This window comes from Oncorhynchus kisutch, linkage group LG14 (genome assembly GCF_002021735.2).
Source record: "Oncorhynchus kisutch isolate 150728-3 linkage group LG14, Okis_V2, whole genome shotgun sequence".
Lineage (NCBI taxonomy): Eukaryota > Metazoa > Chordata > Actinopteri > Salmoniformes > Salmonidae > Oncorhynchus > Oncorhynchus kisutch.
Genome location: NC_034187.2, coordinates 35965945 through 35988444, shown reverse-complemented (window position 1 = coordinate 35988444; position 22500 = coordinate 35965945). Strand labels below are relative to the sequence as shown.

The following is a 22500-nucleotide window of genomic DNA, read 5'->3' as shown; positions in this document are numbered from 1 at the left end:
CACCTGTGTTTATTTTGCCATCACAACGCCGCTGGCGTCTCCAAGACGATGTCTTTGTGACGACACACACGTCCATGTTGTCTCGCTCTATAAACGACACATTTGTTTAGTAAAGTCGAGAGACACACACACACAATTTGTTTATCTACCTCATCAGGTCACACCTCAGAGCAGACACACACACTATGCCTTTAGATTAGAATGACCTGACACCTGACACACACACACCTTTCTCCTGTAGATATGTACAACCTGTCCCCCTTCACACACATTCAAACAACACCTGTCACCTGTCTGTGTGCGTCTGCATCAGGCTTAGCCTACGACAGCGAGGACCCGGCTGAGAGAAATAGAGAGAGGGTTGCTCTGTGTTAGTGCCCGTTTAAAAAAAACAAGGTATTATCGCTCATTTCTTCTCTCTTATGAGTTTGATTACATTTGCAAATCAAATCAATCCATCAGACAGCGCAGGGCCGCATCAATGCAGTCTGACGGCGCCTAGTAATCTCCATCTAATAATATGCAAATGTCTCACATCAGTAAGTAACCAATAAATCAGTGGCAGGCCTGCGCCAATCATTAAATATCAGAATGAACCGTCCATTTTTACTATTTTCAATTTGCTGATATGCTGCTGGAGCATAAAGATAGATGGTTGTAATTACACACAAACCAAACTTCATTTTAACTCATCTCCCCCTCCCACACCCGCCCCGAGACACACACACACACACACACACACACACACATACACACACATTAGATGTACTGTGAGGTGGAACAGGCTTGTCATCGCATCACATTATTTCTGCCAGTTCATGCAAAGTTCACAGACAAGCATGAAATGGCCATCGTCTCTCTTCCCCTCCATCCACCCTCCCTCCCCTCCTCCCTCACTCCAAAATAATAGTTCAGAGGGGGCATCCTTTCCATCAGGGAACAAGCAGGCAGGGAAATGGGATTGGAGCGAAGCTGTCGGCTGGCTGGGACGAGTTATAGCCCTCACACTCGAAACAGCCTAACAAGGGATCTCCTGGTTGTGTGTGTGTGTGTGTGTGTGTGTGTGTGTGTGTGTGTGTGTGTGTGTGTGTGTGTGTGTGTGTGTGTGTGTGTGTGTGTGCGTGCGTGTGTGTGTCCTGTCCTGTCCTAGTTAATAATGATGTAAATGATTATGGATGCGGTCGGGGACAGAGAGAGGCGTCTGGTGAACCTCAGTGTGTTGCTTATGAATAAAATGATTGGACATATTTTAGCTCCAGCCCAGCCTGCTCTTCGGCCCTCATACACTCAGGTGACTAGCCACCTAGCACGATTTAACTCTTGTTAGGGACAACAGACATCAGGGTGTTCTGTTAATATACTGAAGTTAATATACTGTAGCTAATTATAAACTGGGTGGTTCAAGCCCCGAATGCTGATTGGCTGACAGCCGTGGTATATCAGACCATATACCACGGGTATGACAAAACGTGTATTTGTACTGCTCTAATTACATTGGTAACCAGTTTATAATAGCAGTGAGGCACCTCAGGGGTTTGTGGTATATGGCCAATATACGACGGCTAAGGGCTGTATCCAGGCACTCCGCATTGCGTCGTGCTTAAGAACAGGCTATTGGCCATATACCATCCCCTCTCTGCCACTGTCAAACCTCGATAGTCCCACTTACCCCAGCACAGAACCATGAGAAGAGACCCTCTGTGTTTGATATTAGTGACATGTACAGGACAATGTGTGTGTGTGAATAGGGGTTGAAGCTATCAGGTCTGTTCCTATTCTTATGGTAATAATGACAGCTGTCCATTGTTATCCTACAGCACTATGTCTCTCTCTCTCTCTCTCTCTCTCTCTCACTCTCTCTCTTTTTCTCTCTGTGTGCAGCTCATCTCTCTCCAGTGGTTTCAACAGAGAGGTTTTAGAACTCAGTGTAGTTAATCTGCCTGTAATTGCAGAAGATGTCTTGTAACACACACACACACACACACACACACACACACACACACACACACACACACACACACACACACACACACACACACACACACACACACACACACACACACACACACACACACACACACACACACACACACACACACACACACACACACACTCCATCCCATGCCTCTACCTCCACCCCTCAGTGGTCAGACACACAGTCCCTTGCTTTCTTACTCCTTCTTTCAAATTTAAATCCAGACTCAAATTCTAATCCACCTACAGTATGTCCGTCCAAAATATCCTTTCTCCTCCCTTCATCCATTCATCTGAAGCTCCCTCTCTCCTCTCTCGCACCCTCTCTGCTTTTGTGTGGTCCTACTGCGGCATGGCTCCTTTGAGCTTCGGGATATTGTGCGGGATATTGCCACTGCTTTTCCCTAGCAGGTCGTTTCCCTCCTCTTCCCCCCCATCAGCATATTCCTTTCATACTCCTTTCTCGTTCCCTTCATCCCCCTCTCCCTGTGTAGAGGAGGATAGGATGGTCTCGTTCAGACAGTGGGCTTCTGTAGCTCTGTAAGCCAGAGCCCAGAACTCTCCCTGGTTGCACAAGAACAAACGGACAGCTCTCTACGGATGCTTCTGGTTTGATCACAATGTAGGGCTACACACACTCAAAGACACACACACACACACTCCCTATATACAAACAGCCATCCCATTTCTGTTCCTGATGCTGGTTTGATGTATATTGTGCATGTGCGTGTGTGTGAGAGAGATTGAGGCAGCTGTAAGGTGGCCGTGTGTCATTGTATAGGAAAGCCAGCTTCCACCTGCCTCAATTACTGCTTGTTTCGGTTACCGTGTGATCTGCATCCATCTAGAGATGCTTCACTGGGCAGAGACACACACACACACATAAGAGAGACACATCTATCATTCTCAATTATTGAGCTTCAGATTCACACCGAACACACACACACACACACACAGCCAGCCCACGCTAGCCATTGCAGTAGCGTTTATGTCCAGGTTTCCTAGTTAATCTTGATCTGTTTCATCTGTGGGCAGCTAGCTGGATTGCAGCTGGCTGGATGGCTGGCAGGCTGGGTTATTGTTTGGGCTTGACAGATCCGTGTCTGAGTACTCCATCAAGGGTGTGTGTGTGTGTGTGTGTGTGTGTGTGTGTGTGTGTGTGTGTGTGTGTGTGTGTGTGTGTGTGTGTGTGTGTGTGTGTGTGTGTGTGTGTGTGTGTTTGCGTGTGTGAGCATGTGTGAGTGTGTGCATGTATCCCTGTGTGTGTGTGTGTGTGTGTGCGTGTCGTTGTTCTTTTATGACGTGTGTGTACTCCTGTGTATGTGCTCCATCAAGCCCAATGTGTGAGTTCACCAAGCCATTGGCCAGGCTTGATGATGACATACGATCTCTCAGCCTCGGTAATGGCTGTAAAATGTCATAATTACACGTCCTTTATTGCCATGCATAATGACCCTGAAGCAGTATGGAACAATTAATTAAGATTTTCAGCCGTGGCTTTTTCAGGAATTAAAAGGTGCTCATGGCAGTGGAATGGGGGTAATGTCTCGTCTTGAAAGCATTAAGGCCTGCTAGAAGAGAAGGGGCTATCTCTTTATCTCCCTCTCTCTCTCTCTCTCTCTTCTGCCTCGCTCTCCGTCCCTTCTGCCTCTCTCTCTCTCGTTCTATCTCATTTTCTCTCTGCTTTCTCTGTCACCCTCCCTCCCTCGAGCATTGTGTTTGTCTCGCTCTTCTGTGTTTGTCGTGGCTGATCATATTTGAGTTCTAATCCCTAAATATGAAATTAATCCGGACCAACTATCTATTCTCATATTGAAGAGATCAGGGATTTTATTTCTTATACAAACACACACATGTATAATCTGTGTGTGTGTGTGTGTGTGCGTGCGTGTGTGTGTGTGTTTTATTATTATGGCTGCAGTCAGAGAGACAGAATACTGTGGGAGGATCACGTTATTAAAGGATAACCACGATAGCGATCGATAGGCTGTTGGATCCCAGTTAATTGATCTGTAAGGGAAAATTATTTAATCCATGTGAATATATAGGTCTTGGACACACACAGTCATGAAACCTAAAGCCCTTAGCAGCTGTCTGCCTGCAAGACATGTAAGCCTCCCCTGTCCCCAATGATGAGGACAGGTTCATGGGACGGGAGTCCTGTTTCGGTGTGTTTGTGTGTATGTGTGTGTGTGTGTGGTGGGGGTTGAGAGAACGTGTTGAGATCAAAGCTGTGTGTGTGTGTGTGCGCGTGTGTGGTGCATGCCCGTGTGTGTGTGTGCGTGTGTGTGCGTGTGTGGTGCGTGTGTGCGTGCGTGCATGCCTGTGTGTGTGTGTGTGTGTGTGTGCGTGTGTGTGTGTGCGTGTGAGTATAAGCTCTTGAGTCGTGTGTACACATCCCTAATTCCCCCAACAGAAATCTCACCACACAGGGTCAGTCCTGCTGACATCAACAAATAAATAGACAGGAGGGAGGAGAGAAAGGGGGGATAGAAGGAGAGAGAGAGAGGGGAGGGGGGGATAGAAGGAGAGAGAGAGGGAAGGGGGATAGAAGGAGAGAGAGAGAGGGAAGGGGGGTAGAAGGAGAGAGAGAGAGGGGAGGGGGGATAGAAGGAGAGAGAGAGGGAAGGGGGGATAGAAGGAGAGAGCGAGATAAGGGGGGATAGAAGGAGAGAGAGAGAGAAGGGGGATAGAAGGAGAGAGAGAGAGAGAGGGGGGGGGATAGAAGGAGAGAGAGGGAAGGGGATAGAAGGAGAGAGAGAGAGAAAGGCGGGATGGAAGGAGAGAGAGAGAAGGGGCGATAGAAGGAGAGGGAGAGAGAGAAGGGGGATAGAAGGAGAGGGAGAGAGAGAAGGGGGATAGAATGAGAGAGAGAGAGATAAGGGGGATAGAAGGAGAGAGAGAGAGAGAGAGAAGGGGGGTAGAAGGAGAGAGAGAGAGAGAGAAGGGGGTAGAAGGAGAGAGAGAGAGAGAGAGAGAGAGAGAAGACTTGTAGAAGAGGGCTTTTTCCTTGGGTTTGGTCTGTAGAAGAAATGTCCTTCTTTAGAGCACAGGACAGCACTCATCAGCTCGTCTATATGACTCTATCACACACTTATACATGCAGTACATGAGCATACTGACACACAAGCAGCCTAGGACCTCTCCCAGTCTTACCCTTCTCTCTCTCTCTCTCTCACTCGCTCTGTCTCAATTCCATTTAAATGAGCAAATCAAATCAATTTAAGGGCTTTATTGGCATGGGAAACATTTCTTAACATTGCCAAAGCAAATGAAGTAGATAATAAACAAAATAAACAATAAAAAATGAACAGTTAACATTATACTCACAAAAGTTTTAAAGGAATAGAGACATTTCAAATGTCATATTATGTCTATATACAGTGTTGTAACAATGTGCAAATAGTTCAAGTACAAAAGAGAAAACAAATAAACATTGTCTAATTATTTGTGGATCTGTGTAATGTGAGGGAAATATGTGTCTCTAATATGGTCATACATTAGGAAGTGCAGCTCAGTTTCCACCTCATTTTGTGGTCAGTGTGCACATAGAATGTCTTCTCTTGAGAGCTACGTCTGCCTACAGTGGCCTTTCTCAATAGCAAGGCTATGCTCACTCAGTCTGTACATAGGCAAAGCTTTCCTTAAATTTGGGTCAGTCACAGTGGTCAGGTATTCTACCACTGTGTACTCTCTGTTTAGGGCCAAATAGGATTCTAGTTTGCGCTGTTTTTTTGTTAATTCTTTCCAATGTGTCAAGTAATTATCTTTTTGTTTTCTCATGATTTGGTTGGGTCTAATTGTGTTGCTGTCCTGGAGCTCTGTGGGGTCTGTTTGTGTTTGTGAAGCCCCACTCTCTCTTTCTCGCACTCTCTCTCTCTTTCTCGTTCTCTCTCTCTCTCTTTCTCTTTCTTGCTCTCTCTCTCTCGCTCTCTCTGTCTGTCTCTCTCTCTCTCCTCTCTCTCTCTTTCTCACTCTCTCTCTCTCGCTCTCTCTCTCTTTCTCTTTCTTGCTCTCTCCCTCTCTCGCTTTCTCCGTCTGTCTCCCTCTCTCTCTTTCTTGCTCTCTCTCTCCTTCTGTCTCTCTCTCTCTCTCTCTCTTCTACTGTCACTCTATCAAGGATGACAAAGATTCTCAGGGAGTGAGAGTGGGTAATTAAAATGTAAATATTGATATTTTATTATTTGAAATGGCTCCTCGGAAACCATCTTAAGGTCACTCCATCTGGCGTCTCCACGGAGACAGAGGGCTTTCCTGCTACCGGGGGACCTCGACGACCAGCCCAGACCCCGGCAACCTGCCTCGATAACGCAGCTATAAACCGGGCACCCGTCTTCAAGGATCCATTCGGGGTCTAATTCAGAGTTAAAGCAGCGTGTTCGCAAACAAACACACACACACACTCCCGCACACACACTTAGACAAGCAGATACAGTACACACATTTTCAGACACACACAGAGACATACACACACGCACGTCACACGGGAATGTTTAGCATTAATCTGCAGTGCAGATCCACTGTAATGTATGCAATTAGGAGGGGGTGAGATTGGTAATTAGCCGCACTATTAGCATGAAGCCGCTCTCTGTCTGTGTGTCTGATTAGAAGAGGCTGACGCAACCCACCTCCCTCAGGCCAGAGGAGAGGGGGAGAGGGGGAGAGAGAGAGAGAGAGGGGGAGAGGGGGAGAGGGAGAGAGAGAAGAAGAAATGTCATCGTTTAGAAAAGAAATACACTCCCTATGAAACACGCAAGTACTCTTGCTACTGTATATCTGTACTGTATATCTAGGCTCCCGAGTGGCGCAGCGGTCTAAGGCACTGCATTTCAGTGCAAGAGGCATCACTGCAGTCCCTGGTTCGAATCCAGGCTGTGAATGGGTGGCACACAATCGGCCTGGGTTTGGCCCGGGGTAGGCCGTAATTGTATACAATAATTTGTTCTTAACTGACTAGCCTAGTTAAATAAGCCTTTTTAAATATCTGGATAAATATGTATATTTTCAGTCGCATCTTTTTGAGTGAGTTATATTTTCAAATTGAAATCAGCTCATTCCAAAGTCAGACGGGTGCTGCATGAATTCTCTTCTCAGGTTTTAGAAAAAAGAACAACGTTATGATCATATCAACTATGAGTCATAGAGCCACTTCGTATTACCATGCCTTTCATTTCTCCTCTCAGTACCTGACCCCAGTCTCTCTCTCTCTCTCTCTCTCTCTCTGATGACAGAATGGACCCCTGTGTGTGTTTAGGTCATCCCTAAGGAGTGCCTGTCTTAATGCTTATTCACTAGGGATCATAGATCAGGGTAGGATGGCCCTAGACACTGCCTGATCTAAGGTCCGTTTGGTGTATTCCTCCTAATGGTTAAAGCTTGGGGGGATGAAACCATCTCTCTCTCCATCTCTCTCTCCTTGTCCCTCTCCATCTCTTTCCATCTCTCTCTCCATCTCTCTCTCTATGTCTCTCTCCATCTCAATCTCCATCTCTCTCTCTCTATGTCTCTCTCTATCTCAATCTCCATCTCTCTCTCCATGTCTCTCTCCATGTCTCTCAATCTCTCTCTCCATGTCTCTCTCCATCTCAATCTCCATCTCTCTCTCCATGTCTCTCTCCATGTCTCTCTCCATCTCTTTCCATCTCTCTCTCTATGTCTCTCTCCATCTCAATCTCCATCTCTCTCTCTATGTCTCTCTCCATGTCTCTCTCCATGTCTCTCTCCATCTCAATCTCCATCTCTCTCTATGTCTCTCTCCATCTCAATCTCCATCTCTCTCTCCATGTCTCTCTCCATGTCTCTCTCCATGTCTCTCTCCATTTCTCTCTCCATGTCTCTCTCCATGTCTCTCTCTATGTCTCTCTCCATCTCTCTCTCTATGTCTCTCTCCATCTCAATCTCCATCTCAATCTCCATCTGTCTCTCCATCTTAATCTCCATCTCTCTCTCTGTCTCTCTCCATCTCAATCTCCATCTCTCTCTCCATGACTCTCTCCATCTGTCTCTCCATCTTAATCTCTCTCTTTCTCTATGTCTCTCTCCATCTCTTTCTCCATGTCTCTCTCCATGTCTCTCTCCATCTCTTTCTCCATGTCTCTCTCCATGTCTCTCTCCATGTCTCTCTCCATCTCTTTCTCCCTGTCTCTCTCCATCTCTCTCTCCATGTCTCTCTCCATGTCTCTCTCCATCTCTTTCTCCATGTCTCTCTCCATGTCTCTCTCCATGTCTCTCTCCATCTCTTTCTCCATGTCTCTCTCCATGTCTCTCTCCATCTCTTTCTCCATGTCTCTCTCCATGTCTCTCTCCATCTCTTTCTCCATCTCTTTCTCCATGTCTCTCTCCATGTCTCTCTCCATGTCTCTCTCCATGTCTCTCTCCATGTCTCAATCCATCTCTTTCTCCATGTCTCTCTCCATGTCTCTCTCCATGTCTCTCTCCATGTCTCTATCCATCTCTTTCTCCATGTCTCTCTCCATGTCTCTCTCCATGTCTCTCTCCATCTCTCTCTCCATGTCTCTCTCCATGTCTCTCTCCATGTCTCTCTCCATCTCTCTCTCTATGTCTCTCTCCATGTCTCTCTCCATGTCTCTCTATGTCTCTCTCCATGTCTCTCTCCATGTCTCTCTCCATCTCAATCTCCATCTCTTTCTCCATGTCTCTCTCCATCTCTTTGTCCATCTTAATCTCCACCTCTCTCTCCACCTCTCTCTCCATCTCTCCATCTCCTTCTTGCCCATTCCTTTCTCCACCTCTCTCTCCTGTATCTATCCCGTATATGGACTACTAGAGCCGTTATGTGTGTGCGCATGAGTGAGTATTTTCTGCAGATAAAAAGAGAAAGTGATAAAAGCCGAGGTCCAAGCCACCTTTACTGATCCTATTCACTAGAGAGGAGTGAGGCAGGGCCTGAAAGACTGTTTGAAGAGACACTCAATACATACACACACACACACACACATAGACACACACGGCCCCATACATATTGTAGCAGACACACACAATCCAAGGGGCTAGTGTTCAGAGTAAAGGAGGAAAGCAGTAAGTCAGCAGTCACTAGAGGGGATATATGGGACTGTAAGACAGTCTGGTTGTGTAGTATAGTGGACTCCCTAGCAGGGTTGGGGTTAATTCCATTTAAATTCCAGTCAGTTCAGGAAGTTCACTGACATTCAAATTCACATTTTCGTCCATGCTTTTCAATAAGGAACATTTCGAAATTAAATTTGAATTGACTGGAATTAAATGGAATTGACCCCAACCCTGCTCCTTAGGTCGTTAAGTGTTCCATGGGGCAGTCTGGTTGGCTGACTTGGCCTGGCTTTGTTTACCCAGCATGATTTGTGTGGCCCACATTGCCTCTCTGGCCTAGTGACTCCAGACAATAAACCGCCAGGGGATTGATATTTGTTTAATCAGAGGAGAATAGTGACTGAAAGACTACTCCTACTTCAAACCTGCCAAAGCTTCATCTTCTTCACCTTCTTCATCTTCTTCTTCTACATCTTCTTCTTCATTTTCTTCTTTTTCATCTTCATCTTTTTCATCTTCTTCTTCTACATCTTCTTCTACATCTTCTTCTTTTTCATCTTCATCTTTTTCATCTTCTTCTTCTTCATCTTCTTCCTCTTCATCTTCTTCTTTTTCATCCTCTTCTTCTACATCATCTTCTTCTTCTACATTTTCTTCTACATCATCTTCTTCTTCTACATCTTCTTCTACATCTTCTTCTTCTACATCTTCTTCTTTTTCATCTTCTTCCTCTACATCTTCTTCTACATCTTCTTCTTTTTCATCTTCTTCTTCTACATCTTCTTCTACATCTTCTTCTACATCTTCTTCTTCTTCATCTTTTTCATCCTCTTCTTCTACATCTTCTTCTTCATCTTCTTCTTCTACATCTTCTTCTACACCTTTTTCATCTTATTCTTCCTCTTCATCTTCTTCTTCTACATCTACATCTTCTTCTTCTTGTTTTTCATCTTCTTCTTCCTCTTCATCTTCTTCTTCTACATCTTCTTCATCTTCTTCTTCTACATCTTCTTCTTCCTCACCTTTTCATCTTCTTTTTCTTCCTCTTCATCTTCTTCTACTTTTACATCTTCTTCTTCATCTTCTTCTTCACCCTCTTCTTCTTCTTCTTCTTCTTCATCTTCTTCTTCCTCTTCTTCTTCTTCTACATCTTCTTCATCTTCTCCCTGTTCTTCTTCATCTTCTTCTTCTTCATCCTCATCTTCTTCTTCTTCCTCTTCTTCTTCTTCCTCTTCATCTTCCTCTTCTACAACTTCTTCTTCTTCTTCCTCTTCATCTACTTCTTCCTGTTCTTCATCTTCTTCTTCATCTTTTTCTTCTTCTTCTGTAGTGTTTTTCATTGTAGATAATTATCAGATATGAAAGAATAGATTTTTCCATCTCATTAATTCTTATTTAAAATCCCTTAGTGAAAATCAGAAACGAGCTATCCTCTATTAATCCCAGTAAATGAGCTGTAGCTGTTTCTCAGTGACGTCTGTTCTCTCTGATTCCTCATCACTTTCCCCCTCGCTTTGTAATTGGGTCATGCACGGTGTTTGTATGTGTGTGAGTGCGTGCGTGTGTTTGTGTATGAGCTTGTGTGACATGTGTGCGTGTGTGTGTGTGAGCCACAGGGAGTGGCCTAGCCAGTCACAGGGGGTGTGTGGTTGGGCCGGAGTCTGTCCGTATGGTACAGCAGGAGAACTAGCAGCGTGAGACAAGACTGAAGTCACATATCACCGCAGGACACTCTCTAGACACACACAGACACACACAGAAACACAAGTCTGTGGTGTATCTGAAACAGGTGGATTCCTCACGAGTCTGTATGCAATCTCAGTCTCAGCGGGCCTTAACCCGGCTACAGTGTGAACTGATTGTCTTTGTCTGTACTTCTCTCTTCTCTGCTATGACAGCCAAGCAGTTGATGACTTATTAGTGTTGGGTTGTGTCGTCTTGACAGCGTGTGAAACTCACCCGTGTGGTACCAAATCAAACTGGATCAGGAGTAGAGAGTCTGTCACTACTCCTCGCACCTGTCACATTATCAACGTCCACACACACGCACACTTCAGCAGCACGATCGGTGATCAGTCACACATTATTCACCCTGCAACCATGAGGAAACGCATTGCGCTGGTGTGTATGGTTGGTAAAGACTGGTGAGTAGATGTTATGTGTGTGAATGTATATGTGTGTGTGTGTGTGTGTGTGTGTGTGTGTGTGTGTGTGTGTGTGTGTGTGTGTGTGTGTGTGTGTGTGTGTGTGTGTGTGTGTGTGTGTGTGTGTGTGTGGTAGTGTGTACACAGGCTGTTCAGCTGTCTGGGTTGTAAACGTGCAGTCAGGACTGATTTGGCAGACATGCAGGCTGCGGGGTAGCGACATGGACGTGCGTGTGTGTGTCTGTGTGTGTGAGTGTGTGTGTGTGTTTGTGTGTGTGTGTGTGTGTGTGTGAGAGTGCAGTCTTAGTGCCCAGTAGGTGTTAAGTCTGCATGACTGCACTACAGCCTCTTCCTGTCAGACCGACCTGGCAGCACACACACCAGGTAACACATACACAGACAATGTACCCACATACGCACACCTGCACAGTCACACACTAACACATACATATGGAGTACACAAAGACCCACATACAACACACATACAGCTCAAAAATACTGAGTGTACAAAACATATCCTTCCTCATATTGAGTTGCACCCCTTTTGCCCTCAGAACCGCCTCAATTCGTCGACCCATGTTGACTCCAATGCTTCCCACAGTTGTGTCAAGTTGGCTGGATGTCTTTTGGGTGGTGGACCATTCTTGATACACACAGGAAACGGTTGAGCATGAAAAACCCAGCAGTGTTGCAGTTCTTGACACACTCAAACCGCTGCGCCTGGTACCTACTACCATACCCCGTTCAAAGGCACTGAAATCTCTTTTGTCTTGCCCATTCACCCTCTGAATGGCACACAAACACAATCTCATGTCTCAATTGTCTCAAGACTTAAAAATCCTTCTTTAACCCGTCTCCTCCCCTTCATCTACACTGATTGAAGTGCATTTAACAAGTGACATCAATAAGGGCTCATAGTGTTCACCTGGATTCACCTGGTCAGTCTGTGTCATTTAGATAGCAGTGTTTCTAATGTGTTGTACACTCAGTGTATACAAACCACACACACACACACACACACAATTATTTATTTATTTCACCTTTATTTAACCAGGTAGGCCAGTTCAGAACAAGTTCTCATGTATAACTGCGACATGGCCAAAGCAGTGCGACACAAGCAACAACACAGAGTTACACATAAACAAACATACAGTCAATAATATAATAGAAAAACAATAATAATTTTTTAAAAGAAAGTCTATATACAGTGTGTGCAAATGGCGTGAGGTGGTAAGGCAATAAATAGGCCATAGTAGCGAAGTAATTACAATTTAGCAGATTAACATGGGAGTGCTAGATGAGCAGATGATGATGAGCAAGTAGTGATACTGGTGTGCAAAAGAGCAGAAAAGTAAAAAAAACAATATGGGGATGAGGTAGGTAGATTGGGTGGGCTATTTACAGATGGACTAAAAACAGCAGCGATCGGTTAGCTGCTCAGATAGCTGATGTTTAAAGGTAGTGAGGGAAATATAAGTCTCCAAATTCAGCGATTCTTGCAATTCATTCCAAAAAAACAGAACATACATGCACACACACACACACACACACCCTGCATTCTCTGTTCAGATCTCAGAATGAATGAGCCTGGAGGGAGGGGGATAAGAGAAGAGGAGGAGAGGAGGAGAGGAGGAGAGGAGGAGAGGAGAGTGATAGAGGGGGATGACAATGCCAATAGCGACAGCCCTTTCTTAGCTTATGGCCATCAGTCTGTCTGTCAGAAAGGAAAGCAGCACACACACACACACACAAACACAATGTGTGAGAGGGAGTTAGGTCTGTCTTGTAGAAACAACAGAACATCAAAATATCTACATCCAAAAATCTGCCTTTCTGCGTACAGCAGCTGTAAGACAGGTGTATTGTTTTAATGAAGTAGCTAGTATTTATCAAGGACTCGGGTTTAAATTGAATCTCACCATCACTCATTAGATACACCTTATCAGCTGAATTCATAATCTTATCTAGATTACTTTCATCTGACCAATACAATCAGATATAACACATGGACACGGATGTGTACGCACATCTCTCTCTCTCTCCCTCTCTCTCTTTCTCTCTCTCCCTCTCTCCCTCTCTCTCTTTCTCTCTCTTTCTCTCTCCCTCTTTCTCTCTCTCCCTCTCTCTCTTTCTCTCTCCCTCTTTCTCTTTCTCTTTCTCTCTCTCCCTCTTTCTCTCTCCTTCTCTCTCTGTCTCTCACACACACACACTACAAATATCTATTTAACAATGAGAGTCGACACACACACCCATGCACACACCCAACAGATGTCTCTTCAACAATGCGACCTGAGGCTCACTGACAGGGGGGAAATGCAATTAGAGTTTAAAGAGCAGCTCTTTTGTGAAATGAAATCACTGGTATAAAAGAACCCTGGGATTCCTCTCTCTCTCTCGCCTCTTTCTCTCTCTTCTTCCCTCTCCCCCGCGTCAATACCTCTCTCCCTCCATCATCAGCACTAAATTCACATTGATGCTCCTTTTCTCCGCCGTATCGATTGGCCATGGGAACAGAGATGCGTATCTGTTAATGAATGAGTCCTGAAGCAGCATTTGTATTAATCAGGCTGATAAGAAGAATTGCATGGCTGCGCGGCCATGACAGCTAGGGATGCCGAGCTATTGCTCCTGATAACATCATTGACGGACCTCAATAAAAAAAAACGTTCCTTCTTCCACTCAATAAACTAATCATGGTGCTTTTAATTATTGGTGTGGTTGGAGGGGAGTAGGGGAGATGGGTAGAGATTGTGGGGGAAATGTGTAAATCTAATTATTTACCAACATCGCTGTGTGTGTGTGTGTGTGTGTGTGTGTGTGTGTGTGTGTGTGTGTGTGTGTGTGTGTGTGTGTGTGTGTGTGTGTGTGTGTGTGTGTGTGTAGGAGGTTTGGTGGGGCACAGGAAGAGACTCCACGCTATGGAGTCTGTCCATCTGCCATGCTACAGCCCCACCCCTCCACCGACACACACACACACACACACACACACACACACACACACACACACACACACACACACACACACACACACACACACACACACACACACACACACACACACACACACACTTCTTTACCCTCCTTTGCCTCTCTCTCAGTTAATCTTCCTCAGATTCTCCCCATTATTGTGACTCTCTGCTTTCCACTGCAAACCTAATGACTCATTACTACATACAACAGAACAACATTGCTGTATCTCCAAGCAGCTTTTATTTACTGGACAACAACTAGCAATCCTCTTGATTTGGTTTACACCCCTCTAGCAAAAAGGTACTCTGTCCTCTCCTCCCTCTCCTCCCTCCTTGATGCAAGAGGAGGTGTAATGTGTGTGTGTTTGTGTGTGTGTGTGTGTGTTTGCACGCATGCTTGCTTTTGTGCGTGTGTATGTGTGTTCATTTTTGCCTGCCAGCTCCCATCTCCCGTTCCATCCCCTGCTGAGGAGTGGGGTATTAAAGACCCCCTTAAGAAATTCATCCTTAATCCCTTCTGATGATTTTATTAAGGAGTAGTGGAGGTGCTGCCAACTGGCTCACACTGCTCCTTCCGTGTGTGTGTCTGTGTGTGTGTCTGTGTGTGTGTGTGTGCACACCAACTGTTTCCCAGCCCTCCACAGTTTCTAATGCGATCAGCAATGTTAGCAGTAGTGGATAGTAAATTAACAGTTGTTTGAAACAATAGCCTGCAACTCCAACATAATGAGCTATCTGCCACTACTGATCAGCTTTGGGAGAGAGAAGAAGAAACCACGCTGCTCACACACACACACACACACACACTCACACCGTCAACTCCTGAGGAGTCTCAGCACAAGAGATGTTGTTAAGTATTTCTTCCTCATCTGCCAGTTCCACCTGCTGAATGCCTCAGCTTATCTCACACACACACACACACGCACACACACACGCGCACACACACACACACACACACACACACACACACACACACACACACACACACACACACACACACACACACACACACACACACACACACACACACACACACACACACACAACGTTCTGTGAGTTGGAGATAGAAGTCTGACAGGTGTGCACCTGGACAGCCCCCTCTGTGTGCCTCCGGAAGGCTTGTTTAGACACACACACACACACACACAGGTGTGAATGAGCAGGTGTGTGAGCGAAAGAGAGAGGAGAGGACAGCTGTGAGGTGAGATGTGAGTGGGCAGGTGTTCCATTATAGAGCAAGGGAGAGACAGAAAGAGAGAGGGAGAGAGAAAGAGAGAAAGCGAGGGAGAGACAGAGATACACATGTTCGTAAATCTGTTCTGCAATAACATAACCATACTGACTTCTTCCATTTGTGTTCAAGATCCAGCAAACCCAATAACACAAATACAAATACAGAGATCTAGAGAAAGAGAACATTTGCATAGATAGAGGGGAAAGATGTAGAGAAAAAAGGTAGAGGTGACAGAGTGGGGGGAAGCCAAGAGAGAGGAAGGAAAGACAGATTGGGGGGAAGCCAAGAGAGAGGAAGGAAAGACAGAGTGGGGGAAACCAAGAGAGAGGAAGGAAAGACAGAGTGGGGGGAAACCAAGAGAGAGGAAGGAAAGACAGAGTGGGGGAAGCCAAGAGAGAGGAAGGAAAGACAGAGTGGGGGGAAGCCAAGAGAGAGGAAGGAAAGACAGAGTGGGGGGAAGCCAAGAGAGAGGAAGGAAAGACAGAGTGGGGGGAAGGAAAGAGAGAGGAAGGAAAGACAGATTGGGGGGAAGACAAGAGAGAGGAAAGAAGACAGAGTGGGGGGAAGCCAAGAGAGAGGAAGGAAAGACAGAGTGGGGGGAAGCCAAGAGAGAGGAAGGAAAGACAGAGTGGGGGGAAGCCAAGAGAGAGGAAGGAAAGACAGAGTGGGGGGAAGCCAAGAGAGAGGAAGGAAAGACAGAGTGGGGGGAAGCCAAGAGAGAGGAAGGAAAGACAGAGTGGGGGGAAGCCAAGAGAGAGGAAGGAAAGACAGATTGGGGAAGCAAAGTGAAAGCAAAAGACAGGAGGGATGTTGAGTGAGACTGAGAGAGGGAGCGAGTGAGAGACACGAAGAGGGAGAGAGGAGAAGAGTAAAGAGAGAGTAGGAGTTTTCAGACTAGCAATTAGAGTGTGAGGGGTGGTGATGGCTAGCATTGATCCATGGTGTGTGTGTTCAGTTGGAGATAAGACACCTCCGTCCCCAGAGGAGAGCCCTGGGCGCTGGGCTAGGGAGGAGGAGGAGGCCCTTGGTATGGTGCTGGAGAGGCTGGATGAACTTCCTCTGGCTTCAACACACAACCTGAATGACAATGATGTTTAGGCCAGACCCAGACCCAGACCCAGATCCAGACCCAGACCTAGACCTAGTCCCAGACCTAGACCTAGTCCCAGACCTAGACCAAGTCCCAGACCTAGACCCAGACCTAGACCTAGACCTAGACCCAGACCCAGACCCAGACCCAGACCCAGACCCAGACCCAGACCCAGACCCAGACCCAGACCTAGACCTAGTCCCAGACATAGTCCCAGCCCTAGACCCAGACTTAGACCCAGACCCAGACCTAGACCTAGACCTAGTCCCAGACCTAGACCTAGTCCCAGACCTAGACCAAGTCCCAGACCTAGACCAAGTCCCAGACCTAGACCCAGACCTAGACCTAGACCTAGACCTAGTCCTAGACCAAGTCCCAGACCTAGACCAAGTCTCAGACTTAGACCCAGATCTAGACCTAGACCTAGTCCCAGACCTAGACCTAGTCCCAGACCTAGACCAAGTCTCAGACCTAGACCCAGACCTAGATCCAGACCCAGACCTAGATCCAGACCTAGACCTAGTCCCAGACCTAGACCTAGTCCCAGACCTAGACCAAGTCCCAGACCTAGACCCAGACCTAGACCCAGACCTAGACCTAGACCTAGACCTAGTCCCAGACCTAGACCTAGTCCCAGACCTAGACCAAGTCCCAGACCTAGACCCAGACCTAGACCTAGACCCAGACCCAGTCCAAGGCCTAGACCCAGACCCCAGAACAGCTGAGGACCATACCTAGTCCTAGACCCAGACTTAAACAGCAGCCTAATTTTTGTTCTGAATTGATTGTAATATCCAGTGGGTTTAACCTCTCTCTCTCTCCCCCGCCCTCTCTCTCTCTCTCTCTCCCCCGCCCTCTCCCTCCCTCAGGTTTCTCCACGCTGTCGCTGGCAGACCAGATGAGTCTACTGCAGAGTGCGTGGATGGAGATTCTGATCCTGCGTGTGGTGTACCGCTCGCTGTCCTTCGAGGACAAGCTGGTGTATGCTGAGGACTACATCATGGACGAGGACCAGTCCAAGCTGGCAGGTCTTCTTGATCTCAACAACGCCATACTGCAACTGGTGAAGAAATACAAAGCCATGAAGCTGGAGAAGGAAGAGTTTGTCACTCTCAAGGCTATCGCTCTGGCTAACTCAGGTGAGAACACACACACACACGTCCACACAGTCCCTTCCTCATGCACTCTCTTAAACCAACTCAGACAGGCACACTTCTGAGTAGCTGTTGGCACTCAACTACATTGTAGTAAATACTAAACAAGATTCTCAGAAATGGTACTGGATTTAAACCATAGCTGTAACTGTATTCTATAACTCTATGATTTCCTGTTATGTCTGGGTGTTGTCCTGTTTCCAGTCTTGTTAACATCCTGAGTATGATTCATGCTTCCATCTAATCTCTATGAAATATCAAAGTGATATTTCATGTATTTCATTTTGAAAGCTGATATTACATTTGCCTCAGTGGTACAATGGTAAAACATTATGAATCAGTCCCCATCGTCTCTTGTCCTTGCTCTTGTAATACAAACATACAAAATGTAATAGTGTAGTCATTTACCAGATGCTTTTATCCAAAGTGACTTATATGGCCCATGCTGGAAATAAACCCCCAACTCTGGCGTTGTTTGTTTCGTTCTCCAAACCATTTCTCCACTATCAGAAGTTATGTAAGGACAGAGTGTCAGAAAAGAAGACTTAAGATCTGAATCCTCCCCCTCTTTCTTCCCTCCTCCACCTCTCCTTCCCCTCCTCTACCTCCCCTCCTCTTTTTCCCCTCCTCCACCTCTCCTTCCCCTCCTCCACCTCCCCTCCTCTTCCTCCCCTCTTCCACCTCCTCCTCCTCCTCCACCTCCCCTTCTCTTCTTCCCCTCCTCCACCCCTCCTCTTTCTCCCCTCCTCCACCTCTCCTCCTCCTCCTCCTCCACCTCCTCCTCCTTCTCCTCTACCTCCCCTCCTCTTCTTACCCTCCTCCACCTCCCCTCCTCCTCCACTCCTCCACCTCCCCTCCTCTTCTTCCCCTCCTAAACCTCCCCTCCTCCACCTCCTCCCCTCCCCTACCTCCCCCTCTCCTCCACCTCACCTCCCCTCCTACTCTCCTCTCCTCCACCTCCCCTCCTACACCTCCCCTTCTCTTCCTCCCCTCCTCTCCCTCCCCTCCTCTTCCTCCCCTCCTCCACCTCCCCTCCTCCCATGAGACTCATAAGAGAAGCACCGTCAAAGAGGTGATTTAAATACATCCCCACAGCAGACACATACATTCAGACAGTGAAACACGCACCTGCACACACTCACACACACACACACTCCCTGAAGCGTAGTAGTGGCTGTCCCTTTTACAATTAGCATAGTGGTCTCCTCAGATGCCTGTTAAATAAGGCACGATCATTAGGACCCCGCATGTCAATAACCGCCTCTGATGTCGTCCGGCATCGACAGTCCTGCCTAGCCCTCTTCTCCCTTCTCCCACCCCCTCTCCTCCCGGTGACCCCATCTTTGAACTTTATCTTGATTGCCGGCCAGTAGTTTTCCCTTTAATTACAAGAAGGAAACTGTCAATAGAATCTGTTAAATGGGATGCAATGGGCGGCTTGAATGGGAGGACGGCTATTTGTTCAAATTCTCCAGCGCTCAACGTATTGACAGTTTGTTTTCTGGGGCCATATGTGGCGATCAATCTCGGGCCGGGCCCAGCCACGCTGAAAAATGAAAGAGCAGATTGCTTCTGCTGGCCGTGGGATGACGGTTCACTATTTGGCGAGCGGAGGATTGGGGGAGAGTCTGGGAACATGGGAACGTTTCAGCCCTCCTGCCACAAGTGCACCCCAGAGAGGGCTTGGACGTGCGACTCCTTAGAGAAATGTTTTTTTTAAATTGATTTTGTGCTTAAGTGTTCATCCATGCTGTCGATGACACAGACGGAGACTGATAGCAGCTGGAGTCCTTCACAACAGACTTCTTTGTGTGTGTTACATTTCTGCATGGGGACTCATATTGAATATACTTTATACTGTATGTCACCTGTAGGCCACTTTGGATAAAAATGTTTGCTAAGTGGTTACTGTTGGAGATGTCTGTTAATGAAAAATATATATATTTATATTGAAGAAGTGATGCAGACAAGTTTATGATCAAAACTATAAGGTTTTAGTTGTTAGTCAATATTTATTTCAGTTTGTTAAAGGTGAGCCAGTGTAACAACAACAGAAAGCTGGTATTAGCATTTTGAAGGGCAGGGACATAATTAATTCTTTGAATGCTAATCTTCTGCATTAATGATGGGAACCCTTAAGAAATGCTACTGTACGTGATTCACATATAAAGATGTAGATGTGTGTGTGTTAACAGTCCCTGTTTAACCTCACTGCTCATTAGCAACATGCTACGCTAATAGAACACAGTGTTTCCTGCCACTTTAAGTCTGGGACACACACACACACACACGCACACACACACACACACACACACACACACACACACACACACACACACACACACGCACACACACGCACACACACGCACACACACACACACACACACACACACACACACACACACACACACACACACACACGCACACACACACACACACACACACACACAGAAGAATATCTACTTGCTATTATAATTGTCAAACACTCTTGGGAGGAGTGCATCTCTTTCCTATAGAGCTAAGAAACATAAGTTATCCACACAATTACCAGAACATGTTTGACTAGCATGTTAATTTAAGTAACAGCCAAATTACATTAAGTCTCCTGTCACCTTAAGACTTAATTGAATTCTCATTGATTTACTACTGTTACGCCATGTGGCATTTTATCTAACAGCAGTGGACAAACACCTTAGAATATGGTGTCAAATGTTTTGATTAGGAGGATAGTGTTTTACTGTGAAAAAACCCAAAAGCCACCATGTTATAACTGAAATATGGAATTAGTTCAATTGACATCTTCACGATGTTCGAAAGAGCCTTCATTGTGGCGTACGCCTTTCTACAGGAAAAATAAATACTGGTGTAGTATTATCATTTATGTAGTATTATAGAAACAGATGGAATAGAGTGGAGACATACCGTGTGTAGTATTATAGAAACAGTTGGAATAGAGTGGAGACATACCGTGTGTAGTATTATAGAAACAGATGGAATAGAGTGGAGACATACAGTACAGTGTGTAGTATTATAGAAACAGATGGAATAGAGTGGAGACATACAGTACAGTGTGTAGTATTATAGAAACAGATGGAATAGAGTGGAGACATACAGTACAGTGTGTAATATTATAGAAACAGATGGACTAGAGTGGAGACATACAGTACAATGTGTAGTATTATAGAAACAGATGGAATAGAGTGGAGACATACAGTACAGTGTGTAGTATTATAGAAACAGATGGAATAGAGTGGAGACATACAGTACAGTGTGTAGTATTAAAGAAACAGATGGAATTGAGTGGAGACACCATGTGTAGTATTATAGAAACAGTTGGAGTAGAAACACCATGTGTAGTATTATAGAAACAGATGGAATAGAGTGGAGACATACCGTGTGTAGTATTATAGAAACAGATGGAATTGAGTGGAGACATAACGTGTGTAGTATTAGACTAGTCCACAATGCTCTAGCAAGAACACTTGGTGATACTTGATGATAATAGCATGTCGTTTTTAATCATTTTGTTTTAAGCCTTCCCCAAACCATAGCTCTAATCTTAACCACTATGAATTAATACCTAACCTTAACCACTATGAATTAATACCTAAACTTAACCGTTTGAGTCGTTTCTGTTTTAACCCTGTAACCATGCGGAATTAACCCTGTAACCATGCGGAATTAACCCTGTAACCATGCGGAATTAACCCTGTAATCGCGTGGAATGAATGCGGTAAAAATTAACCATGATATGTTGAAGGGAAACTATGAGAGCTTGTTGCTCTGTTGCATGAATATGTGAGTGGCTCTGGTGTATGCGTGTGTATGTGTGTCGGTGTGCACGTGCGTGTGCACGCTTATGTGTGTGTGTGTGATAGTCAGATTGATAGTGCTGCTGGCTCTGCAGCCCTGTAAAGGTGTGTGTGTAAGCAGTTTCCTGCTGGGGGGGGCTCCTGTCGGATCACAGGTCACTTTTCACATGGCCAAAGCCCCTGTCACACACTCACTCATACACACACCTCCAAATCCCGGTGATGGATGACTGAGAGCTCGCTGTCAGACTCCTGGATCAGACACACACATATACCGGGTTCGAGTATTGACCCAAACAGAAGCATGAACATCTGAATGTGTCTTTGGGGCAGAGCAGCCGGTATGTGTACGTGTGGTGGGGTTTAGAGAATTGAACCAAATGCACACACTATAACCCAGCCACTCACACCCCCCCAGCTATGGGACAGTAGACTAACGCCAGTCGTTATATCCTGTGTGTGTGCATGTGGCATGTGTGTGTGCGTCTGTGCGTGTGTGCGTGTGTGTGTGCGTGTGCGTGTGCATGTGTGTGTGTGTGTGTGTGTGTGTGTGTGTGCTTGTGTGTTTGCGTACACCCTCATCTCCACCACAATGTTTGGTCAGTGTGATCTGTCAATAGTTGACCTGTGATTATTATTTAACATGCATGTTCCATTGATCGGCTGGATTGATCTGGTTTCAACTTTAAAGGCCAGCCTGCATTAAGTCATTTATCCCTGGGGAGAAACACTGCTAGGGTCAACCTGGACACATAGACAGGCCGCAGTAGCACGCACACACACACACACAATGATGGATGTACCCGATAGAGTACAACAGTGGTTATATACTGTGATCACCCCACCCACAGTGACCTCTTGCTTGGACCATTAAGGGCCTGTGTGTGCATGTGTATGTGTGTGTGTGTGCTTGTGTGTGGGTGTGTTGGACTGGAGTTGTGAAATCCATCGAAGTACCACACCCATCCCCAGTGCTCATAAATGCTCCAGTACCGACTCAATATGCTAATGACTGTGTTAGACATTACCCCTGAGACAGGAAAATACAGACAGGCCAGGCTATTGTTCAGCTGGGGAGTGTCTCTCTCTCTCTC

At 46.0% G+C, this 22500-nt stretch overlaps 1 protein-coding gene across 1 annotated transcript in view; it reads left to right on the top strand.

Moving 5' to 3' along the window:
* The window catches only part of LOC109904508 (estrogen-related receptor gamma), a 36751-nt gene that overhangs the window by 9043 nt on the left and 5208 nt on the right, over positions 1–22500 (top strand). Inside the window, exon 2 of the mRNA XM_031788315.1 lies at positions 17310–17579. Within this exon, the coding sequence (XP_031644175.1) occupies positions 17310–17579 (270 nt within the window). The remainder of the gene's footprint in view (positions 1–17309; positions 17580–22500) is intronic.